The sequence below is a fragment of the Bubalus kerabau genome, chromosome 2 (genome assembly GCF_029407905.1).
Source record: "Bubalus kerabau isolate K-KA32 ecotype Philippines breed swamp buffalo chromosome 2, PCC_UOA_SB_1v2, whole genome shotgun sequence".
Classification (NCBI taxonomy): domain Eukaryota; kingdom Metazoa; phylum Chordata; class Mammalia; order Artiodactyla; family Bovidae; genus Bubalus; species Bubalus kerabau.
In genome coordinates, this window is record NC_073625.1 from 13,295,095 (window position 1) to 13,322,640 (window position 27,546).

A 27,546-nucleotide genomic window follows, 5' to 3' on the forward strand; every position below is an offset into this window, starting at 1 on the left:
TAGGCATTTGTCACGTGTGAGTGCAGTACCCTTTGGCACCTTATTTACCCCTTTAGGCTTCAGATTCCTGATCTAGGAAACAAGGCTAGTGGGACTTTCCTGGTGGTCCAGTGGTTAAGAACTTGCCTGACAATGCAGGGGACACAGGTTTGATTCCTGGTCAGGGAACTGAGAACCTGCATGCCACGGGGCAACTAAGCCGGCGAGCCACAACTCCTGAGCCTGCACACCCCAGAGTCTATGCAGGCACCACAATGAAGAGAGGCCCCTGCTCACCACAACTCAAGAAAGCCCATGCCCAGCAATGAAGTCCCAGCACAGCCAAAACTAGATAAATAAATAAAAAGAAGGCTAGGAATTATATCCTCCTAATTGGGTGGATGGGAGAATTAAACAGATAATGTGGGGAAGGCATTTAGCAGAGATCTTGGGCCCAAGGAAAAGCCTGAGGGATGACGTTATGACTGTTCCTAAGGTGGGTTCCCTGGTGGCTGAGATGGTAAAGAGTCTGCCTGCAAAGCGGGAGACCAGGGTTTGATCCCTGGGTTAGGAAGATCCCTTGGAAAAGGGAATGGCAACCCACTCCAGAATTCTTGCCTGGAGAATCCCATGGACAGAGGAGTCTGGGGGCTACAGTCCATTGGGTCGCAAAGAGTCGGACATGACTGAGGGACTAACACACACTACAAGGTGGGTTCTATGCTGTTGATGTGCTTATTCCCCCTGGTATTGACTGTTCTGGCTCCAAGGGCTTTACGTTTCTAATCTTAAAAATGCAAGCTTCCCTTGCCACACAGTTATGAGAAAAGGCAAAATAACGTCAAGTGTTTCTGGAAAATCAGAGAATGCAGAATTGCGAGGCATCAGTTAGCATCATCCCTGGACCCCCATGTGCACTGCCCTAGGCAAGGGGCTGGTCGTGTGGGCTCCTGGGCTTCGTGGCACTCACCGTGGCCAGGAGAGAATCCAAGAAGCTGCCAGAAAAGACGGTGCCAGTGGCGAAGGAAGTGCTCAGATGCAGGTTCGTTCCGGAGAAGTTCCATTCCATCCCACTGAGCTGTTCAATAAAGTGGATGTTGGAAGGATTTTCTGCAAGAAAAGAGGCAAAAGGGAAAGGCAGGCACACAAGTTTAGGAACACAGGACTTTCAGAGCAGACTGACCAAGCGCAGGGGGGTGAGGGGAGGGGGGAACCATTGCTCAAAGGGACAGATGCCACTATGGGGTCAATGTGGGACCTGGCTCAATTTTAGTACTTTTTTTTTTTTTTTTCTTTCCGAGTATCTTCATCCCCTGAAGATGGGATATCCTTTTGAGTACCTTCATCATCAAGGAGTTATTCTTGGATCTTAGGCTCAGTTTCTCCAAGCAAGTATCCTGAAAATCACTCTGTATAATTTGTCTTTCAAGCCAGGACACTTTGCGGGGGAAGGTGGGGAACACTTTCAATGATCACACAGGTATAAAAGACATAAATAGAACATCTGCTCACCCCTGTCATTGTCTTTTTCTCCATATACTGTTTCACAGATGGCTGGGTATTTACTTACGTTCTTAGAGTCATGTGGGTCTAGAATGAGTTAATCAGGGCTTCCAAAACTTAGTGTGCAAAGTGAACTAACTGGGATCCTGTTATGACACATCTGATCCACTGGGTCTGAGGTGGGCCCGAGCATCCGAGTGTCCAACAAGCTTCCAGATGCTGCTGCTACAGCGGACGCGTGGACTACACTTTGAGGAGCAAGGGCTTCGAGAATCATCCTAACCAAACCAGGGTGGCAGCGGCTGGATTATCCATTAGCAAATCTGTGCCAGCCCCAAGCTACAGCTCAGACCCCTGTAGGCAACCTCTGCGCTCAATGCAATCATTCATTTCTAGGACAGCAGAGGCACTGACTGTCTTCGTTCCAAGACTATTGCTTCAAAAATGTTTTTGTATAGAGGACAGCATTGGCAGACCGTGATAATGTCTCCTCCCAGAGCAAAGGGAAGGCACGCTTACTGCCCATTATAAAAGATTCTGGTTCCCGAAGCTCAGGGTTCCTCTCCAACAAGCAATTCAATGTGGATCCAGGTGTTACTTGGTCCTCTTCATGCCCCTCTGTGGGAACTAAGGCTAGGGAAACCAGCAAAAAAAATAAGGATGCTACTGCTATTGCTGTGGGTGCTAAACTATTCACTCTCTCTGACCCAGTGGTCTTGTGTCTTCCATAAACTGGGCAGATTAACCTGTTATTATAGCTTGCAAGTTGCATGATGTCTTAGATCCTTCAAAGTTCTTGACTGTCCTATTACTGATCCAAACAAATCTATTGGACATGCAACTCAGAGCACACTCTTTACTGAGCTTGGATTGGTCCCTCATTCTTAAAATTATTCCTTAGTCAAGTTTGGGGGAAGCAATAGACTTATGGTATTAGGGAATAATTTTCTTCCAAGAACTATGTATATTTATAAAAGATGAGGGAGGTATGATGAATATCAACCCAAATTTCCTATGCACACATACTTTCTTCCTCTTGTACTGCCAACCCTCAACACACACACACACACACACACACACACACACACACACACACACATCCCCCAGAAGCCCTTGTCCAGTTCTTGCTGTGTCATCCTAAACCAGTGGCTTCAGTATTCCCAGTTGTTATCCTGCATTGTACACTCTGTACTGAAATGCTGGCTCTCAAATCCACAGCTCTTATGTCACTGTGATCCTTCCTTGCAGCCAAAGAACAGAAACTGAGTGAACTGGCAGGAGAATTGTTCGGCTAATTTGACAGGTGCTGCCAGGTGCCAGAAGGTGTTAGTTGAACAAAGCTGTATGTCCCTGGAGAGTGACCAGATGCATTTCTGGGGCCAGTGAGAAGCTCGCTGGTCCCCTCCCAACCACTCTAACTTATACAAAACTTAGGGTATATACACATCAGGGTGACAGATGGCTCAAAAGGGAATAAAAATAAAACAAAAACTGAGAACTGTAGCCAACAGTCTTAGGGTGGTTACAGACAGACTGGCAGGGACGAGTCAGACTCAAGGGCTCTGAGATCTTCCAACCTGGATTTGAAGGGCTAGGGCTCCAGGGCACAGGGATTAGACTGTTGCCCGCCTTCCTATGCACAGCCACTCCCAAACCACAGAGTGGTGTCACCCACTGGTTCCTCTCTATGTTCACCTGCTTCATTTCTGGAACTCTGAGGTCTGCTCATCTGCTTGGTTAAAGTTTCATTTGGCTTACATACTCTGAATCATAAAATTCCCACTAAAACTTTTGTTACATCCTTGAATCAAGTCAAATCTCATGCCCGGGGCCAACTTTAGAGATTGACTTTGAGCTGATCCAACCTATGTTAAAGGTACCGCCCCTTCTTCCGTAACCTCCCCTTTTCTCACCAACTATTACCAGTATTAAACCCAGGGTCTCCCTGAGTGCCTCACAAACACCCCCCAGTGTCCTCGAGCACCCCTCCCACCCGCCTTTCTTGCTGCCCCCAGGGCTGCTCACATCTGGAGAGGTTCCATACACATTCGTTTTCCATAAGGTGTTGGTGAGAGGTAACAGCCTGGTCTGTTATTTCTGCTATGGAGCATTTCTGTTTTATAAGAGCACTGCTCAGGGCTGGGATCAAGAAGACACAGGGGACTCAGGAGCAAGTCTCTTCCTAAAGTCTGCACCCCGGGGCCTCACTGGCCTCACCCAGCGCCTGCCCTGGGATCACCACAGGAGAGGAAGGAGCCTGATGGGCAGAGAAGCTGGTTCAGGGAAAGCCTTTCTTACAGTTTTCAAATCAATGTCCCCTCCCCCGGGGGGTTCCCTCTGAATGAGGCTGAGACAAGTGCTGGTCTCCTTCCCCTGGAAACTGCAGGAGTGGGGAAGGCAGGAGCCACCTCTGCCCCAACCCCACCCCCCCACAACACACACACACACACACACACACACACACGACAGGCTCTGCTGGATGACATCAACATCACCAATTGAATAAAAGCCTAACATAATGTCCTACAAGCACAGACTGGTCTATCGGTCTCCTTCTGGGTCCTCAGTCCTTTGACGGTGGATCCTAAAGGCAACCCTGGGTCATCGAGTACACAGGCAAAGACCTCTCCCTTGAATTCTGCCCTTGAAACACAACTTACTCAGTTCGGTGAGAATGGGGATCCTTCGGTACTTTGATTTCCTGGGATTGCTACTGCAGGACCGGGCGAACTCTGCAGAACAGACAACAGGGAGGAAAGGGGTCGATAAACGTAAACGCGGTGGCTGGTGACACAGACAAGGATGCAGAAGTGCACCGTGGCTCTTGGTGCTTTATCTTAGCAAACCAACCCTCACGCCCAAATCCCAAATCCTTTTCTATAATTAGAAAAAAAAAAAAAAGTCTCAGCCTCTGCTTTCCAGTTTAGTGGTGTGTGTGTGTGTTTCCTAAATCAGCAGTCCTCAACTTTTTTTGGCACCAGGGATTGGTTTCACGGAAGACAATTTTTCCATGGGATGGTTTCAGGATGATTCAAGTTCATTATATTTATCTCACACTTTATGTCTAATCTAAAGCCACGGCTGATCTGATGGGGGTTACCAGTCCGTGGCACAGAGGTTGGGGACTCCTGTCCTAAATGACCTTTCAGGTGAATTGCAAAAACAGGTGGCGCTCTCCCGATAGTTGTTTATTGGCAAACAAAGTTTAAATACGATTGTTCTGCACCGTGTGGGGTCCCGGGTGATGGCTCAGGCAGGCAGTGCTTCAAACCACATCCTTTTGCTTGTAGAACTTTCAGGAAACTGTGAATAAGCAGGAGTGCCTCCCCAGGAGCACTTGGGGATACACGGCCACTAGGGGGGCTTCCACTCCTGGTGCTTCTGCCTCTTTGGGGTCCTCCTGGCCTGAGGCTCTGCCCACATCCTCTTTCTTCTTCAGCAAGACTGCCTGCCTTCCAGGTCTGGTTGGTCTTCCCAATTCGTAACGTCTCAGGAATGCCTTAAAGACTGGGACTGGAGGTCACAGGGGCCTCCATCCTTTGCTTTTAGTTCCTGCCTTAGTAGACGAGGCCCTTCCTCTCAGTCCACGAGCCTCGAATGCCAAAGAGAGTCAGTGCCCAGCCCCGGCCCGGAACACAGCCTCAGCTCGTGTTGACAAATGAGGAGTTTTGAAAACAAGAATGACACCAGAGTCTTGGTCGCCAAGTTAAACCCTCAAAAAAGGTAAAGAAAGAAAATGGAAGAGAGAAATAGGAATCTAGGATCCTGATTAAAAGCAAAGAAACACAACCAAGCAAAACAAATACACGATGCTCTCATCAGAAGTTCTGCTTTAAAACTGCTGGTTAGGGACTTCCCTGGCAGGCCAGTGGCTGCGACTCTGGGCTCCCAATGCAGGGGGCCCAGGTTCAATCCCTGGTCAGAGAACTAGATCTCACATTCCGAAACTAAAGATCCCGAGTGCCGTGTGCCCCAACTAAGACCCAGTGCAGCCAAAACAACCAAAAAAAGTGCTCGTTACCTTTCTTGAACTGTACTGAGAACATTATGCATGTAAGAGGGAAAAAATATCGTGAAACTTAGCAGTCTACTTGTCATCAAGATTCTCTGTTGCCTTGGAAGAAGGTGAAATATGTGGAGAATCTTTTGTTTCCCAAGCCAGGAAAGTGGTGGGGAGGGAGAGTGAGATGAACAAGTTTGGTTTGGTAAGAGAGTCTGAGAAACAGACTGAGGCATGGTCACAGGGAAGCTGGCCGCTGAGACAGGTCGGGAAAAGGGGAAATCCAGAAGGAGGTTTTGTTCCCAGATAGAATGCTAAGCTCTGCAGTGTTTACCACCTCTCCCATCTCCCCCAGAAACAGTCAGTAAAGGGCCACTCCTGGTTAATGCAGAGTAGAGCTGAGTACATTTCTGATTGCCACCAAAATGCTGAGTAGATTTAGGGTGAACACAGAAGCCGGGGCGGGGGCAACACTTGCAGTTAACAGTTAGAACCAGAAGCAAATGGCCTTAGGACATTAGCAAAACCCTTTTGCTCTCTGGGTGGAAACAGACGCCCTGGGGCAAACCTCATCCACACAGCTATTAAAGAGGAGGGTTTGCCTGATGGCTAGAGATCAGATATCCAAACTCACTGGGAAATCGTATTGCTGATGGGATCTGAATACATTCAACTCTTTTTCTTAAATTTCTGGGATTGTCATAATGCAGAGAGGCTTGGGGGAAATGAGATTCTATTTGATTTTCAGAGCCATACAAGGCATTTCATCTGCTTTATGTCCCTTCCTTCCTTCTTCCCTCCCTCTCTTCCTTCCTTCTTTCCACCCTCATCTCCTTTCTACCTGTCCTCTGTCTATGATTCTTTAAGGAGTATCGGCTCCAGGTTAGAACTGTGAACAGTCCTTTCCTCAATTACTATGTGTTGCAATATTTGCAAATTTTTTGCAATTTGCAAATAAATTTGCAATTATTTGCAATAAACAAAATATTTTCAGATAGTGAAGAGCACTATGAAAAAACCTAAGTTTTCGGGACTGACAAGGGAGGTGGTCTTACGTAGGGTGTGAAGAGGTTTCTCTGACATTGAAATGCCATCCTGAGTGATAAGCAAAAGACATCCAACCAGAGGGGACTAAAGGCAGGAAAGAGCCAGTATAAACAGGCTGAACGAGGAGGAAGTTCAAGCTCCTTACTGGCCTGCAAGACCCTACATGGTTTTCCTATAATTGTTATGGGTCGCCATTATAGGACTGAAAGGAGGAAACTGATAAATTTATTATCCAATAAATACTTTCAAAAAATCCCTCTGGCTGCTGTGAACAGTAGAAACAGCAAGGAAGTAAGAATGATGACATCAAATGGTGACATGGAATCTATAAATTATGTCACGCAAGATCACCTTTGAAGACGAGGAAACTGACTCAAGGTTTATATACTTTGCCCAAGATTATCAGATCAGATTAGATCAGATCAGTCGCTCAGTCATGTCCGACTCTTTGCGACCCCATGAATCGCAGCATGCCAGGCCTCCCTGTCCATCACCAACTCCCGGAGTTCATTGAGACTCACGTCCATCGAGTCAGTGATGCCATCCAGCCATCTCATCCTCTGTCATCCCCTTCTCCTCCTGCCCCCAATCCCTCCCAGCATCAGAGTCTTTTCCAATGAGTCAACTCTTCGCATGAGGTGCCCAAAGTACTGGAGTTTCAGCTTTAGTATCATTCCTTCCAAAGAAATCCCAGGGCTGATCTCCTTCAGAATGGACTGGTTGGATCTCCTTGCAGTCCAAGGGACTCTCAAAAGTCTTCTCCAACACCACAGTTCAAAAGCATCAATTCTTCAGCGCTCAGCCATCTTCACAGTCCAACTCTCACATCCATACATGACCACAGGAAAAACCATAGCCTTGACTAGACGACCTTTGTTGGCAAAGTAATGTCTCTGCTTTTGAATATGCTATCTAGGTTGGTCGTAACTTTCCTTCCAAGGAGTAAGCATCTTTTAATTTCATGGCTGCAGTCACCATCTGCAGTGATTTTGGAGCCCCAAAAAATAAAGTCTAACACTGTTTCCACTGTTTCCCCATCTATTTCCCATGAAGTGATGGGACCAGATGCCATGATCTTCGTTTTCTGAATGTTGAACTTTAACCCAACTTTTTCACTCTCCACTTTCACTTTCATCAAGAGGCTTTTGAGTTCCTCTTCACTTTCTGCCATAAGGGTGGTGTCATCTGCATATCTGAGGTTATTGATTGAGGTTATTGATATTTCTCCCGGCAATCTTGATTCCAGTTTGTGTTTCTTCCAGTCCAGCGTTTCTCATGATGTACTCCGCATATAAGTTAAATAAACAGGGTGACAATATACAGCCTTGACATACTCCTTTTCCTAGATTATATTGCTTGCAAAGGATGGATGGGTTCTTACACACCAAGTAGTACTTATTTCAAAGCCCATGCTCTTTTAAGGGCTCCTTTGTAGCCCTATTAAAATATACTAGGTTGGGTTGGCATTTTCAATAAAACACTGAGATCAGTTTCCCTCCAAGGGGAAATCCTCCTTTACATTCCACTTTCTGATTCCAATTCCCTCTAAAAGGGCTTGGAAAATCCCAACTTTCAGAGGCAAATGTTCTTCTTGGATAGAGATGTGCCCACATCAGCTGGCGTAACTGTGTAAGTATCTTTTCTGACACCAGCTGGGGCACAGAAACAGTTTCTGCCTGAACCCCATCCTTCCTTGTAAAGTAATGGTTAATGTGAATGGCAATTTGAATATGTATCTGATGACAGCCTGGGTACATTCTACTAATGTCAATATTTTTGCCACCTAGTAGTACACAGTATTATACCTGAAATCTTCCAGGCTGGCAGGGTGCTATTACAAAAGATTGCTTAATTGTAGATTACTGCTGTACATTTAAATTTCAGTAGCATATTAAGTTGTCAGACTTAATTACCGTTATATGTTTAGATTATGCCACAGATTATTTAGTTCGGTACCTAGGTTTGCCAACCTGCTCTTGTAACATGACAGGGCAGTAATTAGAGCATCAGCTGAAAAATCTAAAGTTTTCCATGATGTCGTCCTTTAGCGAGTCTTCAGTCTCTCTGTCCTTCCATGTCCAACGTCCCCTGGGGCACCACTGGATGCAACAGCCTTGCTGGTCCTAGACAGGTTTTATGTGTAACTTTGGCATGATCGTGAAGACATGGAAAAGCCCGCTGATGCCACAAAAGGCTCAGCAGACATGTCCAGAGCAAGAGTTCTCAGTCTTGATCTTATCGACATTTCGCACTTGTACACTGCAGGATATTTAGCAGCATCTCTGACCTCTACCCAACAGCACCACCCTCCAAGCTGTGATAACCAAAACTGTCTCCAGACATTGTCAGCTGACCTATGGGGGTAAAACTGCCCCTGGTTGGGAACCACTGTCTTAGAGGAAGGAAAAGAAAATTGCCAGGATGCTAGATGCATGTTGGTGCTCAGCGTGGAAGAGCTTTTCTCCCTCCCTTCCTTTGTCTCCCTCCTTTCTACAACTGTGAAATTGTGAAATTTCACAATCCCTTATACTCTCAGTTCTTGGAGGTGATAATTCCCATCGCCACCTGCTTGGTCTGGTGCAAGGGGAATATTAGTATGAAATGGGAAGAATGGTTAAGAGAACTGATCAGGCTTCTCTGAGGGTTGGGAATTTCTCTATGCAAACTTCAGGGAGATTCCTGTGATGCCAGAACAACTGATGAGGTTTCTGAGTGACAGTCTTTGGCTATCTCCATGTGTGCACAACCTGAGTTTACTGCTGGCTACCTCTCTTAGGTAGCACAGGAGAGCCTGTCCGGACCTCTATTTCCTTATCACACAATGGGTGTATTGACAACCACACAAGGAAATAAGCAAGGTCTACACAATATACTTTTCTCTAAACTGTCCCTTTTGTCATTAGGGAGAGCACCTACTCATACCTCATGATGATTCAAACACTCTGACATCCCTTCATCATCTCTTTCTCCCTCCCAACCCCTTTCCCCTCTTTTCCCTCTCTCTTTCTACTAAACTCATCATTTGCTCTTTTAAGGGTAACTTAGCCTGCAGCAGAGTATATGACACATACAAAATGAATATATTCTTGTTGAATGAATAAATGCGTAAATGAGACGATAAGAATCACTAGATATATAATAAAGAAACTAGAAGTAAAATCATAGGTTTCTATATGGGTTAGCCTGTATAGGATGTAAGATTAAAAAATAATAGAAGGATAAGTCACCCGATGATTAGCTAGGTGGCTTATGACAGTCCACCCCCAGCTGTTACTGAGTGAGCGTTTTCATCTGTATATTGATGACATTGCCTTCAGAGTGAACACTTCTCTGTCCAATTTTAGAAAGTTGAAAGCACGATACACACACACACACACACCATACAAATTTTGTGTAAATCTGAGTACCCTAATTGCTAAGCTAAGGACTCACATACAGAACACAATGTCATTTGTATGCATCTCCAGATTAGCTCAGCAAAGGTATGGCTCACATTTTCTTAGTGAGGATTTTCAATGTGGTTTGATATTCAGGAACTGCTTTGCTATTATTTCACTTAACAAAAATCCCTGAAACTCCGGTTTAGGTTGAGTGGTGTTTGGCTGTGTGGTGCAGGTCTATGCAGTAGCTGACTTAATTCACCCACCAAAGATTTGATGAGATTATTCATTTATTCCTTTGTCCCAAGAGCCCTCCATTTTCCTTCCTAGCAACAGTACTAGGAGTCAGAGAGTGGTCTTTTGGTTTCCTGATTTCACTCGTGAACATGTCCATCTACTGTCATGACCATGAAAGCTTTGTGAAGGCTGGACTGTCTGCCCTCTTCAAGATCCATGTGAAGTAGGACAGCTGTGGTCAGCAAGCCACATGGTTGGAGGATGGAGTGCCCTATCTTAATATGAAGCATCCACATCCCCAAGGGAAACAGTTGAATCTGGGGTGGGGAGGCACCTCCAATCAAGGGTTGTGTTCACTTCATGAATTGAGAATCTGTTCTAAATACTGAAAATTATTCACCATATTTTCATATTAAGTGGCTAGTCATCAATTTTTAGAAATGGACTGATAGCTAAGCCTTTTCCCAATTCGGGGAGAAGGAAAGCCACAAGTCTGCCACAGGAATATACCTGAAGCACATTTTGGGTAAATGAGATGCATGAAAACTCCTCACAGTCCACCTACTGGCCCACTTACTTTGATTTAATAAGTGCATGTTACGCATCCACAGATGCTTCACAAGGGCTTCCCTGGTGGCTCAGCTGGTAAAAATCCGCCTGCAATGCGGGAGACCTGGGTTCGATCCCTGGGTTGGGAAGAGCCCCTGAAGAAGGGAAAGGCTACCCACTCCAGTATTCTGGCCTGGAGAATTCCATGGACTGTACAGTCCAAGGGGTCACAAAGAGTTGGACACAACTGAACAACTTTCACTTCAGGCATCTACAGAATGACCATAATTGTACTGAGAGGAGTACAAAGGAGGAAGAGACGCAAACCCCATCCTGAGGCGATTTCCCCACTTCTCACCATCTCTTCCCAACCTGAAGCTGAAATGTGACACTTTTAGTTTATAGAAATTGGAAAGGACTTTAGTGCTAATCTTCTAAAAATTCATGTAGTGAACGTATCTTGAAGACTGAAAGAGAATTAGGCTTCATTCTCTCCAAGCACAAAACTAAGAATAGTAACTTGAACATCTACTAGCTCCAACGAGAACTAACTGGCAATAATAATACTTGTTATTAACAATAATGAAATACCAATGGCCATGTTCACTGATAATTGATTCATAACAATAAACAGCACTTACGACTCCATGATTTTCCTTAATATGAGAAAACAGTGTTAGGTGCATTCCAGTTAGGAGATGAACGTCACTTTTCACTGGACTAGGGTTCCCCAGGATTGAACTGTCCACTAACCACTAATCCTAGTACAGGATTCAGAGCTGGATGGGATTTTCCAAGCCATCTGGCTCCATTTCTCCTCCTCCCCATCATGAGCGTTTTTTAGAGAGGAGCTGACTCTCTTTCCTCATCCTATCCTCTCCAGCCCCTTTCTATTGGGGTGTGGTCCTTACGTGGCCCTGAGGGTGTCCGGGCCGAGCAGCTAATTCGCAGGTATCTGATGTTGAGCGTGGCCATGATGGGCTCTGTGTCCACCAAAGTCGGGCTACTGGGTGACTTACAGGAGGAGGATAAGACAGCACACATGGAGCACTCCTCTATGTTGACCGCGTGGAGGTCTACGGAATAGAGCGCAGATCCCTAAGGAGAGAAAATTGGGTGAGAGGACACTTCTCAGATGGCGCTGGTGCACTGGGGATGATGCAAGCTTCTGAACCAAAGCTGGCATCGAGTCACCTAGATGACTCGAGTGGGAGGAGAAGGGGGCGACAGAGGATGAGATGGTTGGATGGCATTGTCAATTCAATGGACATGAACTTGAGCAAATGCCCGGAGATAATGAAGGACAGGGAAGCCTGGTGTGCTGCAGTCCATGGCGTCGCAAAGAGTGAGTCACAACTGAGCGACTGAACGACAACAACTAAGGATAACAGTGGTGAGGAAAACATCACATCTAAAGATCGAAAGGTCACCTCTGCATCCTCACAATGTTGCTTGTAGGTGGCCCCACCTGGAACCTGGATTAATTAGTGAAGTGGCAGTTGCTCCTTTGGTGGAGAAATAGGGAGAGATCTGGTCCCACCATTAGGTGGCTGAGATGCAGTTACTGGTGATTCCTGACACCAGCTGAATCTGGAGACTTCTGGTCATTTTCTTTCCTCCCTTTCTACAGACTGAGGTGGTGCAGGGAATTTTAGGGTGACTTTTTTAAAAGCAATACAACTTGCTTCCTGAGACAACTGCTTTTAAAGAATATTTCTGATATATTGATAGCATTTCTTGAAAAATCAAACGCTTTGGTGCATCTCACACTGCCTATGTATATTTTAATCCAGGAAAATGGTGGCCTATAATGAGATACAGATCTATGTTGGTTCAGAGCAAAGACAAATACAACCCACAGTGCCACAGGGGCCTAATGGACTCATTTCTCAGAATTCCTCCTTTTCATACATCTATCAAGGACCACATGGCATTATGTGTTCCATAAAAGACGAGTTTGCAGAGCACAGCCTAGGAAGGCTGGCTAGGATCAGCTCAGGTGTAGACACGACGTCAGAAACAGATTCAGAAATGCAGAGAAACTCTTTACATAAAGGCCACACACATGGTCATTAATATAAACATGAAAATATGTCGATTTAAATCCTAGTCCAGCTACTTACCACTGTGTAAACTTGGATAGGTAACTTCCTTTCTCTGTGCCTACAGTTCAGCATCTTTAAAATTTATACTATGGGGTTATTTGGAGGGTTAAGTGAATTAGTATGTGCAACCTGCTTCAAACCATTTCTGGTACCAGTAAGCACTGTATAATTGTATAAAATACTGTACAATACATTATTGATGTATTATTAGTATCATGATTAATCTTAACTAGTATTATAGTAATATATATATAATATATAATAATATACTGTTATTATTATAATCACTATAACCATTCACTATTCCTTACTGTGACACTTACAGGCAGAATGTATATCTGGGGAAAATTCCGGATAAATCGCCATTCTCTCTGCAGGTAATCCAGAGACCCAACGAACACAATGTCCTTCAGCTCCTGACGGGTATAGTTGCTAGCTCTCAATGGCATTACGAAATTCCGAAGTCCCATCAGTGTTGAGTGGGCATCTCCAAAGATACATGCTACAATGTGGTCCCGAAACTCGTATTTTGCCTTGTCAGTTCGTTTCTAAGCACAAGCAGGCCAGACTCTGGTCATTTTTAGAAACAAGATGACAGTCCCTTAAAGAAGGCTCCTTCCCCACATTCCAACTCTTCCAGGTATATTAACACTAGCACTTTCATAACGGTAATCAGATTCTGCAACTTCTCCTAATAACATGGAACATGGACAATTATACTTTATATCTTTTCCTGGTGTTCCTGCTTATTTCACTTTTTCCAGTTTTATATTAGCTTGGAGTGCCTCCGTGAAAACTCAGATTGGTATCATTCCTCAAGTTGTGAAACCACTGAACCAAATGGGGAAAATAGCTCTCATTTTCATTACATGTTTTTAGCCTCATATATGCACTCCAGTGTTCTTGCCTGGGGAATCCCAGGCATGGGGGAGCCTGGTGGGCTTGGGGTCGCACAGAGTCAGACACGACTGAAGCGACTTAGCAGCAGCAGCAGCAGCATGCTATGGTGGGCTTCCCTGGTAGCTCAGATGGTAAAGAATCTGCCTGCAATACAGGAGATCTGAGTTTGATCCCTGGGTCGGGAAGATCCCCTAGAGAAGGGAATGGCAACCCATTCCAGTAGTCTTATCTGGAGAATTCCATGGACGTGGGAACCTAGCTGGCTACCGTCTATGGGGTTGCAAAGAGTCAGACGTGACTGAGCAACTAACACACACACACACACACACACACTATTGTACAACTCCCTGAAAACTTAAAACATCCCAAATCCTGTTGCTAAACTTATGATTTCTAGTGAATCTTGAAAATTACACCACATTGTACAGTATGATGCAGTTTTTGGTGGATTTTCATACATATGAAAACACATATATTAGTTTGAACCATGTGAAATTGCCTTCTTCTGGGTCAAAAATGGTTGACTATTGGCAACTTCATGTGGTTCCACCTGCTACACTGAATGGATTCAAGAGAACTCCCGAGTTGAGGAAAGTTATCATGAAAAATGCACAAAATAAAAGGTTACAAACATTCTATTTCATCTCAATCATCTGACTATGTCCTCAGAATCTTATCAGCATGGCCGATTTTTAGCATCTCTCCTACACTTTTAAGCTGAAGACAAAACAATGTATGTGATGGATATTTAGATCAGGTTTCTCCCACATTCACAGAGACTTTTAAAAACAGTAAGTCGCTTTTATTGAAAGGAATATTTTTTAAAGGAATATTTCTGTAAGAAACATTTTAAGTCTCTGTGATTGATTTCAGGGAATGAGTCAATGTCGTCTCTCATGGTGCTGGGACAGGTAGAAAAAGCACTGATTTTGTATTCTGGTTGTCATTCATGTATGACCATAAACTAGCTAGCTAGCCTTTCTAACCCCCAATTTCTTTACAGTTAAATCATTTAAAAATAAAAGTTAATTCTGTTGTGGAAATGGGATAATAGGTTGAAATTTCAGTACTTCTGTCTTTAACTGTTTTCAATAACTATTTAATCCAATCTGAATCACACTGAATTCCTAGATTTTCAGAGAAGGACTCTTGGAAACTGGTAGAGAACTTGCTAAATGCATTGATAAGCCGTTCCTGCTTGAGAGTGTTTTACATTCCTGAGTAGATGAAAACTCAAAATATTTCAAAGGGATGTATCATTCATCCTTATGCCAGTCCATCGCTGGTTAAAGCACAAGCTTCTGTGAAACAGGGGCTGCTGAAATTTAACAGGATAGATAAGTCACATCTGACATCTCAACAATTAGAGTTTGTTCTATTAGCATAGACTGGGAAATACTCTTTCTGAAGGGAATGGCCCCGTGAGGGGACACGAAGCTACTCGTCTGGAGATCCTTTCTAGAGAGTGATATGAATCTTAACCAAATCCATTAAATAATTGTCTCTGGCTAATCTGATTAGTTTTAACTTGAATAATGATGCCTCTAACAGTATTTAATGGAACAGCTCTGAAGTCCAGAAATTGCTCTTCTGAGTAGAACTAAACAATTAGGAACAAGATACATGGCATAGGGCATTAACGGGCACAGCTAGCAAGGCAATTTCTCCAGGGAACTGTGGCACAAAACTGTCTTCCCACTGAGAAAGATGGTGGCTTCGGTAGGAAAGAGGGGAGTGCACTATTTGCTCCACGTTGTTACTTTTCTGCAAATCGAACCAAGTTCAAAGTTGGCCGGAAATTTGCAACCTATACATTTCTCCTCTATGATCACAGTTTCAAAACTCTTAGAACCTCTTAAACTAGAAGCCCTTCTAAATTCAGCAGAAGACTCAGTTATATTTCACATCGAGTGCCATAAGGGGACATCTCTCAGCAAGCTATCTGGGGACTTACTAAACAGGGGATAAAGAAACATCTGCTATTTCCATCTCTTGGTCTCTTGAATGCTTCCATCTGCAGTCACCTCCCAACCTTTCTAAAGATGTCCCTCCCACTGAAAACATGTTTGCCTTCCTGCTCAACGGATATTTGTTTCATTTAAAATAAGACATACTTTCTAAAATGACGAGCTTCGGCAGTCCTAATAGTTTTCCAGTTGATATGACAGGTCTGACAACTTTGTGCTTCTGATCAAATGATTGATTATGCTTTTTACAAGAACTGGAACGTATTTTGTCAGGACATTGGCACTGAGCACAAGGATTGCGTGTGTGTGTGTGTGTGTGTGTAACAGAAAAAAGTGAACTAAACTACTTTTGGAAAGCAAGAAAAATATATAGTTATCAATTAGTCATAGCTGAACAAATTATACAAGGTTCTTACAACATGTAAGTAATCTTTTATTAGCTTATTTTAAATGAAAAAAAATAACCTTTTGTTAGTTAAATTTACCAGCTACTGCTTGAAAGTAAACCACTGCGATTGTACTTGAGTTTCTAACTCTGAGAATAGATGGAGATCGAGAAAGTGGGTGTCAGAGCCTGGGATTAGGATCTGAGGTGTTTACATCTTGGTTGCTGGCATTTCACTGAACTGAGTTAGTGTGTCTCCTTGGGAGGACAGAATCAAGGACAGAATTCTACATCTATATGGATTCACCCATGCTGTGTGGTGTGGGAGGACCAAGCACTACAGAGCTACATCCTTGGCTAATACATTCAGTATACGTATAACCAGCTTTAAGAAAAAATACTTTAAAAAAATCCCAACTTTTAAAACAATAAATTAAGGAAACATTTATCTACTTTTAAAAAAAGAAAGACTGCAGAGTTCTTGTAAACAGTATGTTCCCCCTGGTACATGTAAATTAACCAGATTTACTAGCAAAACAGCAAAGTTTCAGGAGAACATTTTTCTGAATAACTGACTCAGCTGAACTATTAAAGGAAGGAGAAAGTGGTTGAAGAATCTGAGCTAACGTGTTTTAAACCCTGGCATATTACCCACAAGGTTGTTGTCAAATGCCCCATCTGTTACCCTGCATACATTTAGATGGCTTGTGAGGCTGTATTTTTCCTTCAAAATGCACAGTTTACAAAGAGAAAGGGCAGGTGCTTATGACTAGCAGGAGGACACCATCTACCCTAAGAGGAGCTCGATTCTATCTGAGATTTGGCGCCAGGTCACCTACCAGAATCATCTTGTTCAAAGGAGTGGCTCTGCACCAGTGAAACATGCCGCTGCTATCAAGGCGGTCAGACTCCTCTTCCGTTTCGCAGAAAAAAGTCCTAAATGTGGAGAAGGGACAGTTAGCCTGGGAACACTCGGGGCTCTGGTTAACAATGCCTGATACCAAACTCGTTGAGCCCTGAGCCCAAAGTGAATAACACAGGGAAAGCAACCTTAGGTCTGTGAGACTCCAGAATAAAGATTCATGTCTGAAGGACAGCAAGGGGTCATGTCTTCAAAGCTGAAGGCACATTAAGCACGTTGGGGCAAAAGCCAACAAGAATTGTGTGCACGTACGTGTGTGTGTGTGTGTGTGTGTGTGTGTGACATACCAGTCTCTCTTTTTACCTTAGATTAGATGTGTTCTAAAGGTAGTTATGTCTGCTTAAGTTTTGCCCTTAGTTTTGTTACTGTTTTGATGCTACTGCTGTTTGGGAGAGATCATGAGAGATGTTTTGTGTACCCAAATCTAGAACTTAAAGGGTTAGGAGATCCAGTCATGAGTGCTATATCTCTCTCCTTAGCCTGTTTTATTCTCCTCTCCTGTCCAGATCTTTTCTTATGGGTCCTGGTTGAAACATCCTTACTCATTAAATGCATTTTTCATCCTTTACAGCTTGCATCTCACTGGCCTGCATTTGACTAAAACTTGCTCAAACCTTGGTCTAAGTCTTGGCAAACCCTTCCATATGATCACCCCACACTGCAGTCAGCCACAACACTTGTCATGCCATAGAGTCAATCACCAAAAAGGCTGGAGGAGGCTTAGAAAAATTCCACTCCCATCCCGAGGAATATGTGCCTGTGAGAGAAGAAAGGACACCCTAAAAGGATCACCGAGAGGTTTGGGTTAGAAAGGACTATTCAAGTTGAGAGAATCCAGGCACAGTCTGCAGAAGCAACCTCAAAATCCCAAGGGCTTAATCCAACACGGGTTATTTCTCACACACACTATTCATTTTACTGAGGTGAACAGGTGTCTCTGCTCCACACAGTCACTCAGCGTCCTAAAGGGAAAGAGGATCTACCATATTAAATTGATTGGCATGCCCCCCTGGAACTCACGTCCTCCTTTGTCATCAAGGTAAGAGAAGAGAAAGAGATGAGAGAGTCAGGCTCAGGCATTTAACTGCCTTGGCCCAAGTCAACCAGCCATTGTACCTCACATTTCACTGGCCAGAACGAGTCACGGGGCTCCTGCAGGCTTTATGGGGCTGAGGAATCGGGAAGCATTTGAAATATCTGCTGAGCATTTTTGTCTCTTTCAGAGACTTTACCCCTTAGTTCACGGATAAAATTCAAAGAGCTAACAGACTGAAACCTGACACTTGAATATACTGATGAGGTTGAGATGACTGGTATTCACAATTTCCCATTCTCCTTTCCTGCCTTAGCAGATGGACAGGTTAGTTGAGGCCATGTGATTCGTTCTGGCCAATGACATGTGAGCAGTGATGGTTGACATAGGGAGAAGTCCTCAGGTGAGCCTCCATACCTCCTCCTAACCCGTTGCAGAGATGACCAGCCTGAGTATACGAGTGACGATGTGGAGCTGATTCCTTGCCTTCCTGGCCCGTGTTGGACATGTAACATGAACAAGAAATATGGGTTGTGCTAAGCCGCTAAGGTTTCTTGGTTGCTACCACAGTATTAGTCAGCCCTATTCTAACACAATTACCTTTTCCAAAATATTCCATAATGTGAGCAACTGAAGAAGTCCCTAAGACATGTTTTCTGGAGGCAAACAAATTTTGAGAACAGTAACTCCTCTTTGAAATTTACCCCACACCTTAGCATATGAAAGGTTCTGAAAAGTCTTGCAAAAGAGATATCATTTGAAATTTGTATAATTCAGTGTTTCACGCACTTCTTTGACCACAGAAATGTTACTATTTACTTAACTACCTATACTTATTTAAACACGTCTGTTACGATGCCTTTTCCAACATACTGTACCATGGCACACTATGGGTTCAGCCCTGGTAACCAGTAGCTTAAGACAGCTTTGTCCTGTGAGATTCTACTCTTCATCCATAGAGTAATATGACCTATTTCTCTTTGTGCTGATGGGTTAGGGGTATTCTCTGTGAATTAATACAGCTTGTTATTCGATACCTGGTCAAAAACTCAGACTCCAACATATAACAAGCAATTTTTGCTCGCTTTGACCAGGTTAATTTCTAAATTGCTATGTAAAACCATAATTTTTCTGACAAAGGAACTTAGATTGACATGTCAGATCTAAAGTAATGGGATAGAGAGAGGACGCAGATAGAGAAGCTGAGGTAGGAGGCTTGAGGCAGAAGGGTTTGGAAGGGTTTAGAAAAGCAGAGAGGCTAATTGCTGATGAGATCAGCCAAGGACTAGGTGCAATTCTTAATTTTCCTCTCCATTTAATCTCCCTACAAGCTTAGTGATTCCAGTCATCTACCTAGCCAGAAGACGTTGTAATATAAGCCTCAAAGTCAGCTTGACTAAAATAAGCTACCTTGTTCATTCAAATTAACGTGGCTTTTTGTGGTTTCAATATCCATAAGTCATGAGCCCCAACCCAGAACCCTACGAGCCAAACAGGCACACTCTTAACGGTGATGGCTAAACAGGACCATGGTGATGGTTAAGGGGAACACACCAAAGACCAATATCTGGTTTTGATTTTTATCAGGACTTGGAGAACGGGCTGTATTACTCATTCATAGAATCTTTTTCTCCCATCATGTGTAGCTTTCTCGACACTATGCCTCAGGTGCTAATATAACGTAGCTAAGTTACCGTCTGGAGGTGGCCCTCAGTGCCCAAGTCTGCAACAACTGCCCCTACTCTTCTGCTCACTTTCTTCAGCTTTTTTTTTTTTTTTTTTGCCACTTCCTCTAGTTCTTCCTCTCCCAAGTGCACCCCCCATAATGAATAAAGCGTCCTTGGTCTGGAAATGAAATGCCTTTTTGGCAAATGGAGATGATCTCCTTCCAAGCACATTTTAACTTGACTCAGAGTAGCAAATAAGTCACTGTACACATTTCTATCATAATAAAAAGCATGATCTATGTACGCAAGCTGTCACAGACAATGTCTTTCTTCATTCCGACGTTATGGAAAACAGATAGGCCTTAGAGGAAACACCTGTTGGAGACCGGCATTAAAGAGAAGGCTGAGAAGGAGACCCACTTCATCATAAAGGCATCCATCTGGTGTCTTCGCCAAAGCAAAACCTGATGCGATTCAGTTCACCACCCCTTAACTAAAGCTCCCTCCTGCCATATGCCTCACAAATGACATGATCCTTGCAGAAATATACTTCCCTAAAGAGACGAATAAATCATCCATGAGAATGTGGAGCACCAGCAGTCTGAGGACTTAGAAACCAGGACTGGAACATAAAGGCCGGGTCTGTTGGATGGAGAGGTAGCCACACAGCACCATCCAAGTTATCAGAGCAACCTGAGGAGCCTCTTGGGTGAGGGCACTTTCTGTGTAAGAGAGCCTGGCAAGAAGCCAGGTGGGAGTCCCCTGAGAGGGCCCTTTTTGGGATGAGAGTGGGGGTTTGGTCATAAGACCAGCTTCTTGTTGTCCGAGCCAAGTGGGAGAACCAACTTCCAACGGGGAGACCCCAGGAGGCATTGAACCTTGACATGTCCTTGGAGTCAGGTTTCGCCTTCCGCCTTGGGGAGCTGATGGGCTTAGTGTGCTGGGTGGGAACAGCATGGCAGCCGCCCACCCGGGACGTGCGGAGCTGTACCGGGAGGAAGTCATCAGCATTCTTTCCTGACAACTGCCTTGCTTCAGGCTGCTTTGATATTCATGAAGCAAACATCTTGTGAACCCAAGCTTGGACCTGTCCCAGCTAAGGAAGGCAGGCTCTTTCCTCTCTGCTCTCTGGAACCATTCTGAAGAAAACTGCTACTCTGCCCAGGGCCACAGCAACCTATCTTGTATGAATCCTGTCCCTTAGCAGCCGTCCCCAGTCTTTTTGGTGCCCTGGACTGGTTTTGTGGAAGACGATTTTTTCCATAGTCTGAGTGGGGGGATGGTTTGGGAATGATTCAAGTGCACTAAATTTATTATGCATTTTATTTTGAACATTATTACATCAGCTCCCCCTCAGATCATCAGGCTTTAGATTCTGGGAGTGGAGACCCCTGACTTAAAGGAAAATAGAAACAAGGGACCACGCGCCTTTGGTTTCCAGCGGTGGCGCCTGAGGTGACAGAGATCCAGCCGTGCAGGGAAACCTCTATGTCCAAGGTGGGCGAGGTTTCAGGGCCAGGTTGGGAAGCATGGTTTCCCAGAATGTAAGTCGGCTTCCATATTTCCTCCAACAAACATTCTTGACTCTGATTATTCTTGAAAATGATCCAATAGAGGAGATCCTCCACTGATCACAACATCTATTAGAAAGTTCAAAAGGCACCCACAGTTCCTTTTTTGGTTTGTTTTTGCAGGGTTCATTTTTGGATGTGTTAGGAAACCCTGGCTTGCCACCCTTCCATGTAAAACCTCTCTAAAACTCCACAGGTGGCTTGTAAATTCTGAGGAGAGAGGTTGCTGGCCTGGATGCAGAACCATATATTTTTTTGCTCAAGACTTGAGTTGAATAAAAATAACATGCTTCGTCAAGTCTTAGCACAGGGAGAAGGACAAGTCCCTTGGCCGAGTGTTGGGGAGGAGAGGAAGAATGGGTCCCTGTGTCGGGGAGTTCCAGTGCCATTCTAGGCTCAATCTTTGGGAAAACCCACTGCTACTGCTTCTTGAAAGCAGTGTTCAAGTTCTCACCGAAAATAGAGGGGGCAATCTTCAGTCCCAGATGCCTCTGGAGCTGCGGAGGATTTTGAATCTTGCGGGCTACGGCTGCTTTCTCCCCAAGGACTCAGCACAGACGTAGGGACAGGGCTTTGCAGTTCATATTTAACCCGGAAATAGTCACTTATTATCAATTCGGACTAACATAAAAATATTTTTATGGTAAAAAAATATTTTTATGGTATGGTATGTTCTGGGAGAGAGGAAATCACCTAAAATTGGGGAACATGAGGGCATTTTGCCTACTCTCTGCTTCCCCCCGCCTCTCTCTCAAACTTACGCACATATACATACATCACACACACACACATGCATGCTAGAGTCAAACTTCAGAATATGAGCCTTTATGGTCATATTATGATTTCATTTTTCTGGGTTGCACCCAGTCTCCATTTACTCATTTCAAAGCATTATTTTCACCTTTGAGAGAAACCTAAGGTGTAAAAACATCGATAAATTTTGCAATCCTTTCACCTATAAACCTGTGCATAGGCAAGCAGAAAAGGGCCCCTGGAAGCACTGAGAAGCCTTCTGCTGCTGCTGCTGCTAAGTTGCTTCAGTCATGTCCGACTCTGTGCGACCCCATAGACGGCAGCCCACCAGGCTCCCCCATCCCTGGGATTCTCCAGGCAAGAATACTGGAGTGGGTTGCCATTTCCTTCTCCAATGCATGAAAGTGAAAAATGTAAGTGAAGTCACTCAGTTGTGTCTGACTCCTCGCGACCCCATGGACTGCAGCCTATCAGGCCCCTCCATCCATGGGATTTTCCAGGGAAGAGTACTAGAGTGGGGTGCCATTGCCTTCTCCGAGAAGCCTTCAGGACCAAGTAACTGTGGTGGGAGCTCAGGAAGGCAAAGGGTCTATCCCACCTTCCCTCATAGAAAGGCCTCAGGGGTCGCATCCTTTTCAGCAAGAAGGGGAGAGCACGCACCAGGCTCCGTGCTGCCCCCAGCCTCCAGTTTGACCGGATCTCCTTGCTGAGAAACCTTTACTGGGTAAAAGTGAGAAAACCCACCACAAAATCTCATGGGGTGTGACATACTTTGACAGCAGGCTGGGTATCTAGAAAGCACAAAGCTCTCTTGGTTCTCATGTGGGAATCTTAGGGAAGGAGAAGGAATAAGAAACACAGAGGCGGGAGGGATGATTTGGGAGATTGGGACTGACATATACACGCTGCTATGCAGAAGGTCAAGAATCTGCCTGCAATGCAGGAGATCTGGGTTCGATTCCTGGGTTGGGAAGATCCCCTGGAGAAGAGAATGGCTACCCATTCCAGTATTCATGCCTGCAGAATTCTGTGGACAGAGGAGTCTGGCAGGCTATATAGTTCATGAGGTTGCAAAGAGTCGGACATGACTGAGTGACTAACACTTTCACATATAAAACAGGTAACTAATAAGGACCTACTGTTAGCAGAGGGAACTCTACTCAATATTCTGTGATACCCTATATAAGAGTGTGTGCAAGTGTGTGTGCTCAGTCGTGTCAGATTCTCTGCACTATTTCCTGCTCCAGGGGATCTTCCCAACCCAGGCATAGAACCCACATCTCTTGTGTCTCCTGCATTGGCAGGTGGATTCTTTACCACTAGCGCCATGTGGGAAGCCACCCTATATGAGAACAGAATCTTAAAAAGAGTGAATACATGTATAACTGATTCACTTTGCTGTACAGCAGAAACTAAACATTATAAATCAACTATACTCCAATAAAAATTAATAATAAGAAGAAAAGAAATCCACTGTGGGGCAGCTAGGGTGACTGACTGTGTTGGCTAAAGACTCTAGTGTCCCAGACAAGAGGCTTAAGTACTAATACTGGTCACTTGACAGCTAGAATGGGGATACTTTCCTTGCTAATCTGAAAAGCTTGTAGACAGAAAGGAAGAAGGAGGAAGGAAGAATAAAGCCTTGGAAAGCTTGAAAGCCCAGAAAAGCTTCCACATTGCTGCTGTTGTTGTTTAGTCGCTAAGTCATGTCCAACTCTTTCGCGACCTCGTGGGCTGTAGTCCACCAGGGTCCTCTGTCTATAGGATTTTCCAGGCAAGAACACTGGAGTGTGTTGCCATGCCCTCCTCCAGGGGATCTTCCCCACCCAGCGATCAAACCCTAGTCTCCTTCACTGGCAGGCGGATTCTTTACCACTGAGCCACCAGGGAAACCCTGAAAACTTTCCACACTTCTACCTATATATAGATAAGTCTGGCTGATGTTCAACTGAAGAAAGGACAGTGGGGTGACTGGAGTCCTGAATGTTTTAAGACAAGTAGGTTCTGGTGAATTACACCTTCCAACTTCCCTCTGGTTCCTGTCTCCTAATTCCTGGCATATGTAAAGTCTTCACAAAGTCATTGAAGAATGATGAACTTTGGTGGTAAAGAGTGTTGGTATGACTTTTTAAAAAAAGTCTGAAAATGGTATTTTTTAAAAAGAGAGGTGATAACATCAGGACATCAGCATAGTCTTATTTCAGTCTACTCAGGAGAATGTAACTGTGTTCCGATGTAAACCAAGCCAGCCGTAAGGAGGGCGTTTTGTTTGCTTGTAAATGCTGCTTTCTAGATGGAGTTGACCAAATCTGCAGCCTCTATTTTCCATGTTTATCACGTGAAATCTCCACGAAGACATTTCTTTCCATCCTCTTGCCTTAGAAATTAGACCTGAGGTCAGAAGGGCCCCGGCCCAGGTGAAGGCAAGAAGGGGAGGGTGTTTCCATGAGATTAACCCACATCCGAGCTCACATGCGAGCATCTCTCTGCTAAGTTTTACTATATTTCTGATGAGTGTAAACTGACAGATTCTCTGCAGAGCATATTCTGTGAAAGCATTCATGCAGGCATCTCAGAACTGAAAATTGTTACCAGACAGGAGATGGAGGAGAAAGATAAAAAAGGACAATTCCTTTCTTCCTCACCCATTCCCCAGATGGATCCTCATTTAAATCTCTTTTTATTTTATGGATATTGCATTTGGGATTTCCTACAACGTGAGGACAAATGAGGCATGACCCGGAGCAGTGGATGCCTTTAATAAAGGCTGGAGACTGTGCCCTGGGTGAGAAGCCTGGGGTTGGGGTGGGGTGGGGTGGGGGCAAGCCTCACCTCTCCCGGGAACCATTTCCTTAGCTAATCTTTGTGGCATGAGGTTGTGTTTTCAAGTGCTCTTTCCAGCATGTTCTAAATATCAAATGACCCCGTAAACACAGGAGTAGATTGGAATGAAAAATACGTTCCTCCCTTAGACAGTTTGGGATACAATTTTCCCTGTTCAGTGGGCTAGGAACTGAATGATGGAGTCAGTTACTTGAATACTTTTGATCTTAAAAGGAAAACACATTACAGAAAAAAAGAAAAAACACGTTAAAGAAACAAATGCATATTTCAGGCAAAAGATTTAGTTTTGGCGGGGAGGATATACAAGTGGGAAATAGGAAACTGAAATATCTGAAAAGTAGTTTGTTTTTCATTATATTGATGTACTTTCTGAGGTTTTAAAGGGTTGAGCCTGGGTCAGATTAGGGTGACAAAATGCTTTCCTTATGCAGTGGGGCGAGAGGCTTGGCCTTGACAATTACTACTAATAATTCCCCCCTCAAGAAATTAGGACCGAGGAAAAACAGCATCCATCACCAAACGGTTACAGTTGTGAGTGTGCACATATTCTTGAGTGTGTGTGTGTGTGTCTGTGTGTGTAAGAAAGAGACAGAAAGAGAGGGAGGGGTATTAAATTGAAAGGGACACAAATTGTGTAGAGGAGATAAAATAATTCCAGGGTATATGGATATTACTGGATTCATTTTCTGGAAATAGGGTGTTATTTGCGGAGACTTCTTATCTACATTCCTTAGTTTCTCTGAAATCCCTGAGGCTGAAGTTCAAGATGGAGACAAATTATTAGTGTGCTGGTGATTACAGACTTTTGGAAACCCTGGAAGGACTTAATGATGTGTCGAGGGCCACGGACTTTTGACTCTTCCCCACATCTGGAAGCCATCTCTGGAGGGAAGCCTGTGGAGTAAAGGCATTCTGGGTGCAATAGCATTTTTCTTTAGCACCTGTGACCTGTTATGAAGCAAGGGACGGCATGGAGGCGGAGGCCGCTCGGCGTCTGTCGTGATGCGAAGCCCTCCTCCTGCATTGGGTTTTATAGGATGGCTATTTTTAAAAAGTGGTCTGCCTTGATTAAAGATGAAAAGTTAGGATTAGTGGGCTCTGGTGGGAGAGAAATGGCTGTGATTAAAGTGATTAAACTTGGGCTGATTTTAGTGATGAAAGCTAAGAGTCCAGTTTCTTTGGTGGGAGAGAGGAGTCCCAGGATGAGAGGGGGAAGACAGGTCTCGAGCATTGTTACTGAGATGTCCCCTGGGTGTTAGGTCTTTACATTAAAGATGAGAGAGAACTGGGGGAAAGGAGCAGAATGTTGATTCTGTTCTGTTCACCTCTGGCTTGAAATTGGGGCTTCTCAGGTGGTGCAGTGGGAAAGAATCTGCCTGCCAATGCAGGAGAAGCAGGTTTGATCACTGGGGTGGGGAGATCCCTGGAGGAGGAGGAATTAGCAACCCACTCCAGTATTCTTGCCTGGGAAATCCCATGGACAGAGGAACCTGGTGGGCTACAGTCCATGGGGTTGCAAAGAGTTGAACATGACTTAGTAATTGAGAATGCACACACAGTTTGAAATTAAGTTCCTGCAGCACATCAAGCACTTGACTTTCCTTGCGTGACTATAGAGGTGACACGTATCACTGGGTTTCTGGAGGCTGAGGCCTGCTGGATACCCCATCACTTACCCCTACTGCCTAAGGTCCAGATGGAAAATCTGGGGAGTCATGTTTGCCTTCCCAATATTGTCTACTTGGGTGCAGTCATTTATAGGAAGGAGAGAGGGAGGGAAAGAGAGAGGGGGAAGGATTATATACACTTTCTGGAAACAGAGAACAGATGTGTGGACATGGTGTGGAGGGAGCAGGGGTGGGAAAAATTGGGAGATTAGATTGACATACGTACACTACCATTTGTGAAATAGATAGCTAGCAGGAACCTTCTGAAAAGCATACTGAGCTCAGCTCGGGGCTCTGTGAGGATCTAGAGGGGTGGGGTGGGGGAGGGAGGTTCACGAGGGAGCGATATATGTATACATTAAGCGGATTCACTTCCTTGTACAGCAGAAACTAACACAGTGCTGTAAATCAACTATGCGTGCGTGCTAAGTCGCTTCCATCGTGTTCGACTCTATGTCACCGTATGGGCTGTAGCCTGCCAGGCTCCTCTGTCCATGGGATTTTCCAGGCAAGAATCTGGAGTGGGTTGGCATGACTTTCCCTGGGGGATCTTCCCAACCCAGGGATGGAACCCGTGTCTCTTGTGTCTCCCGCATTGGCAGGCAGGTTCCTTACCACTAGTGCCACCTGGGAAGCCCATAAATCAACTATACCTCATTACACAAATCAAAAAACGAAATCACCACCAAATACACACACATTGAAATGCCTCCTGTCCCATAGAACCATGGTGAATGCATGTAAGTGAGCTGTAACTTGCATTTTTCTTGCTACGTCTCACAGCAGGGACAAGAGCACCCAGTGGTCCATCACGAGTCCTCCAGCAGGGAGAAGTGCACGCATGCCCCTCTTCACGGCCCCGGGAAGACCCCAAGGGATGCACTGTCACGGGTTTCATCTAAGAAGTTTTGGCTTTTACAAATTAGAGTAAACTGGCATCTGTTTAGAATTATATGGCTACTTAACACAAACACAAGTAATATTTAACTAGCCAGTGAGTCATTTCCGGACTGTTTTGCAAGAATGCAAATTCTTTC

The 27,546-nt window shown here is 44.5% G+C and overlaps 1 protein-coding gene across 1 annotated transcript in view; it reads right to left on the reverse strand.

Moving 5' to 3' along the window:
* KCNU1 (potassium calcium-activated channel subfamily U member 1) overlaps nucleotides 1-27,546 on the reverse strand; it is a 153,013-nt gene that overhangs the window by 10,766 nt on the left and 114,701 nt on the right. The window contains exons 20-24 of the mRNA XM_055567104.1: nucleotides 16,892-16,988; nucleotides 13,124-13,348; nucleotides 11,607-11,793; nucleotides 4,143-4,214; nucleotides 950-1,089 (exon numbers count right to left, since the gene is read on the reverse strand). Coding sequence (XP_055423079.1) covers nucleotides 950-1,089; nucleotides 4,143-4,214; nucleotides 11,607-11,793; nucleotides 13,124-13,348; nucleotides 16,892-16,988 — 721 coding nt within the window. The remainder of the gene's footprint in view (nucleotides 1-949; nucleotides 1,090-4,142; nucleotides 4,215-11,606; nucleotides 11,794-13,123; nucleotides 13,349-16,891; nucleotides 16,989-27,546) is intronic.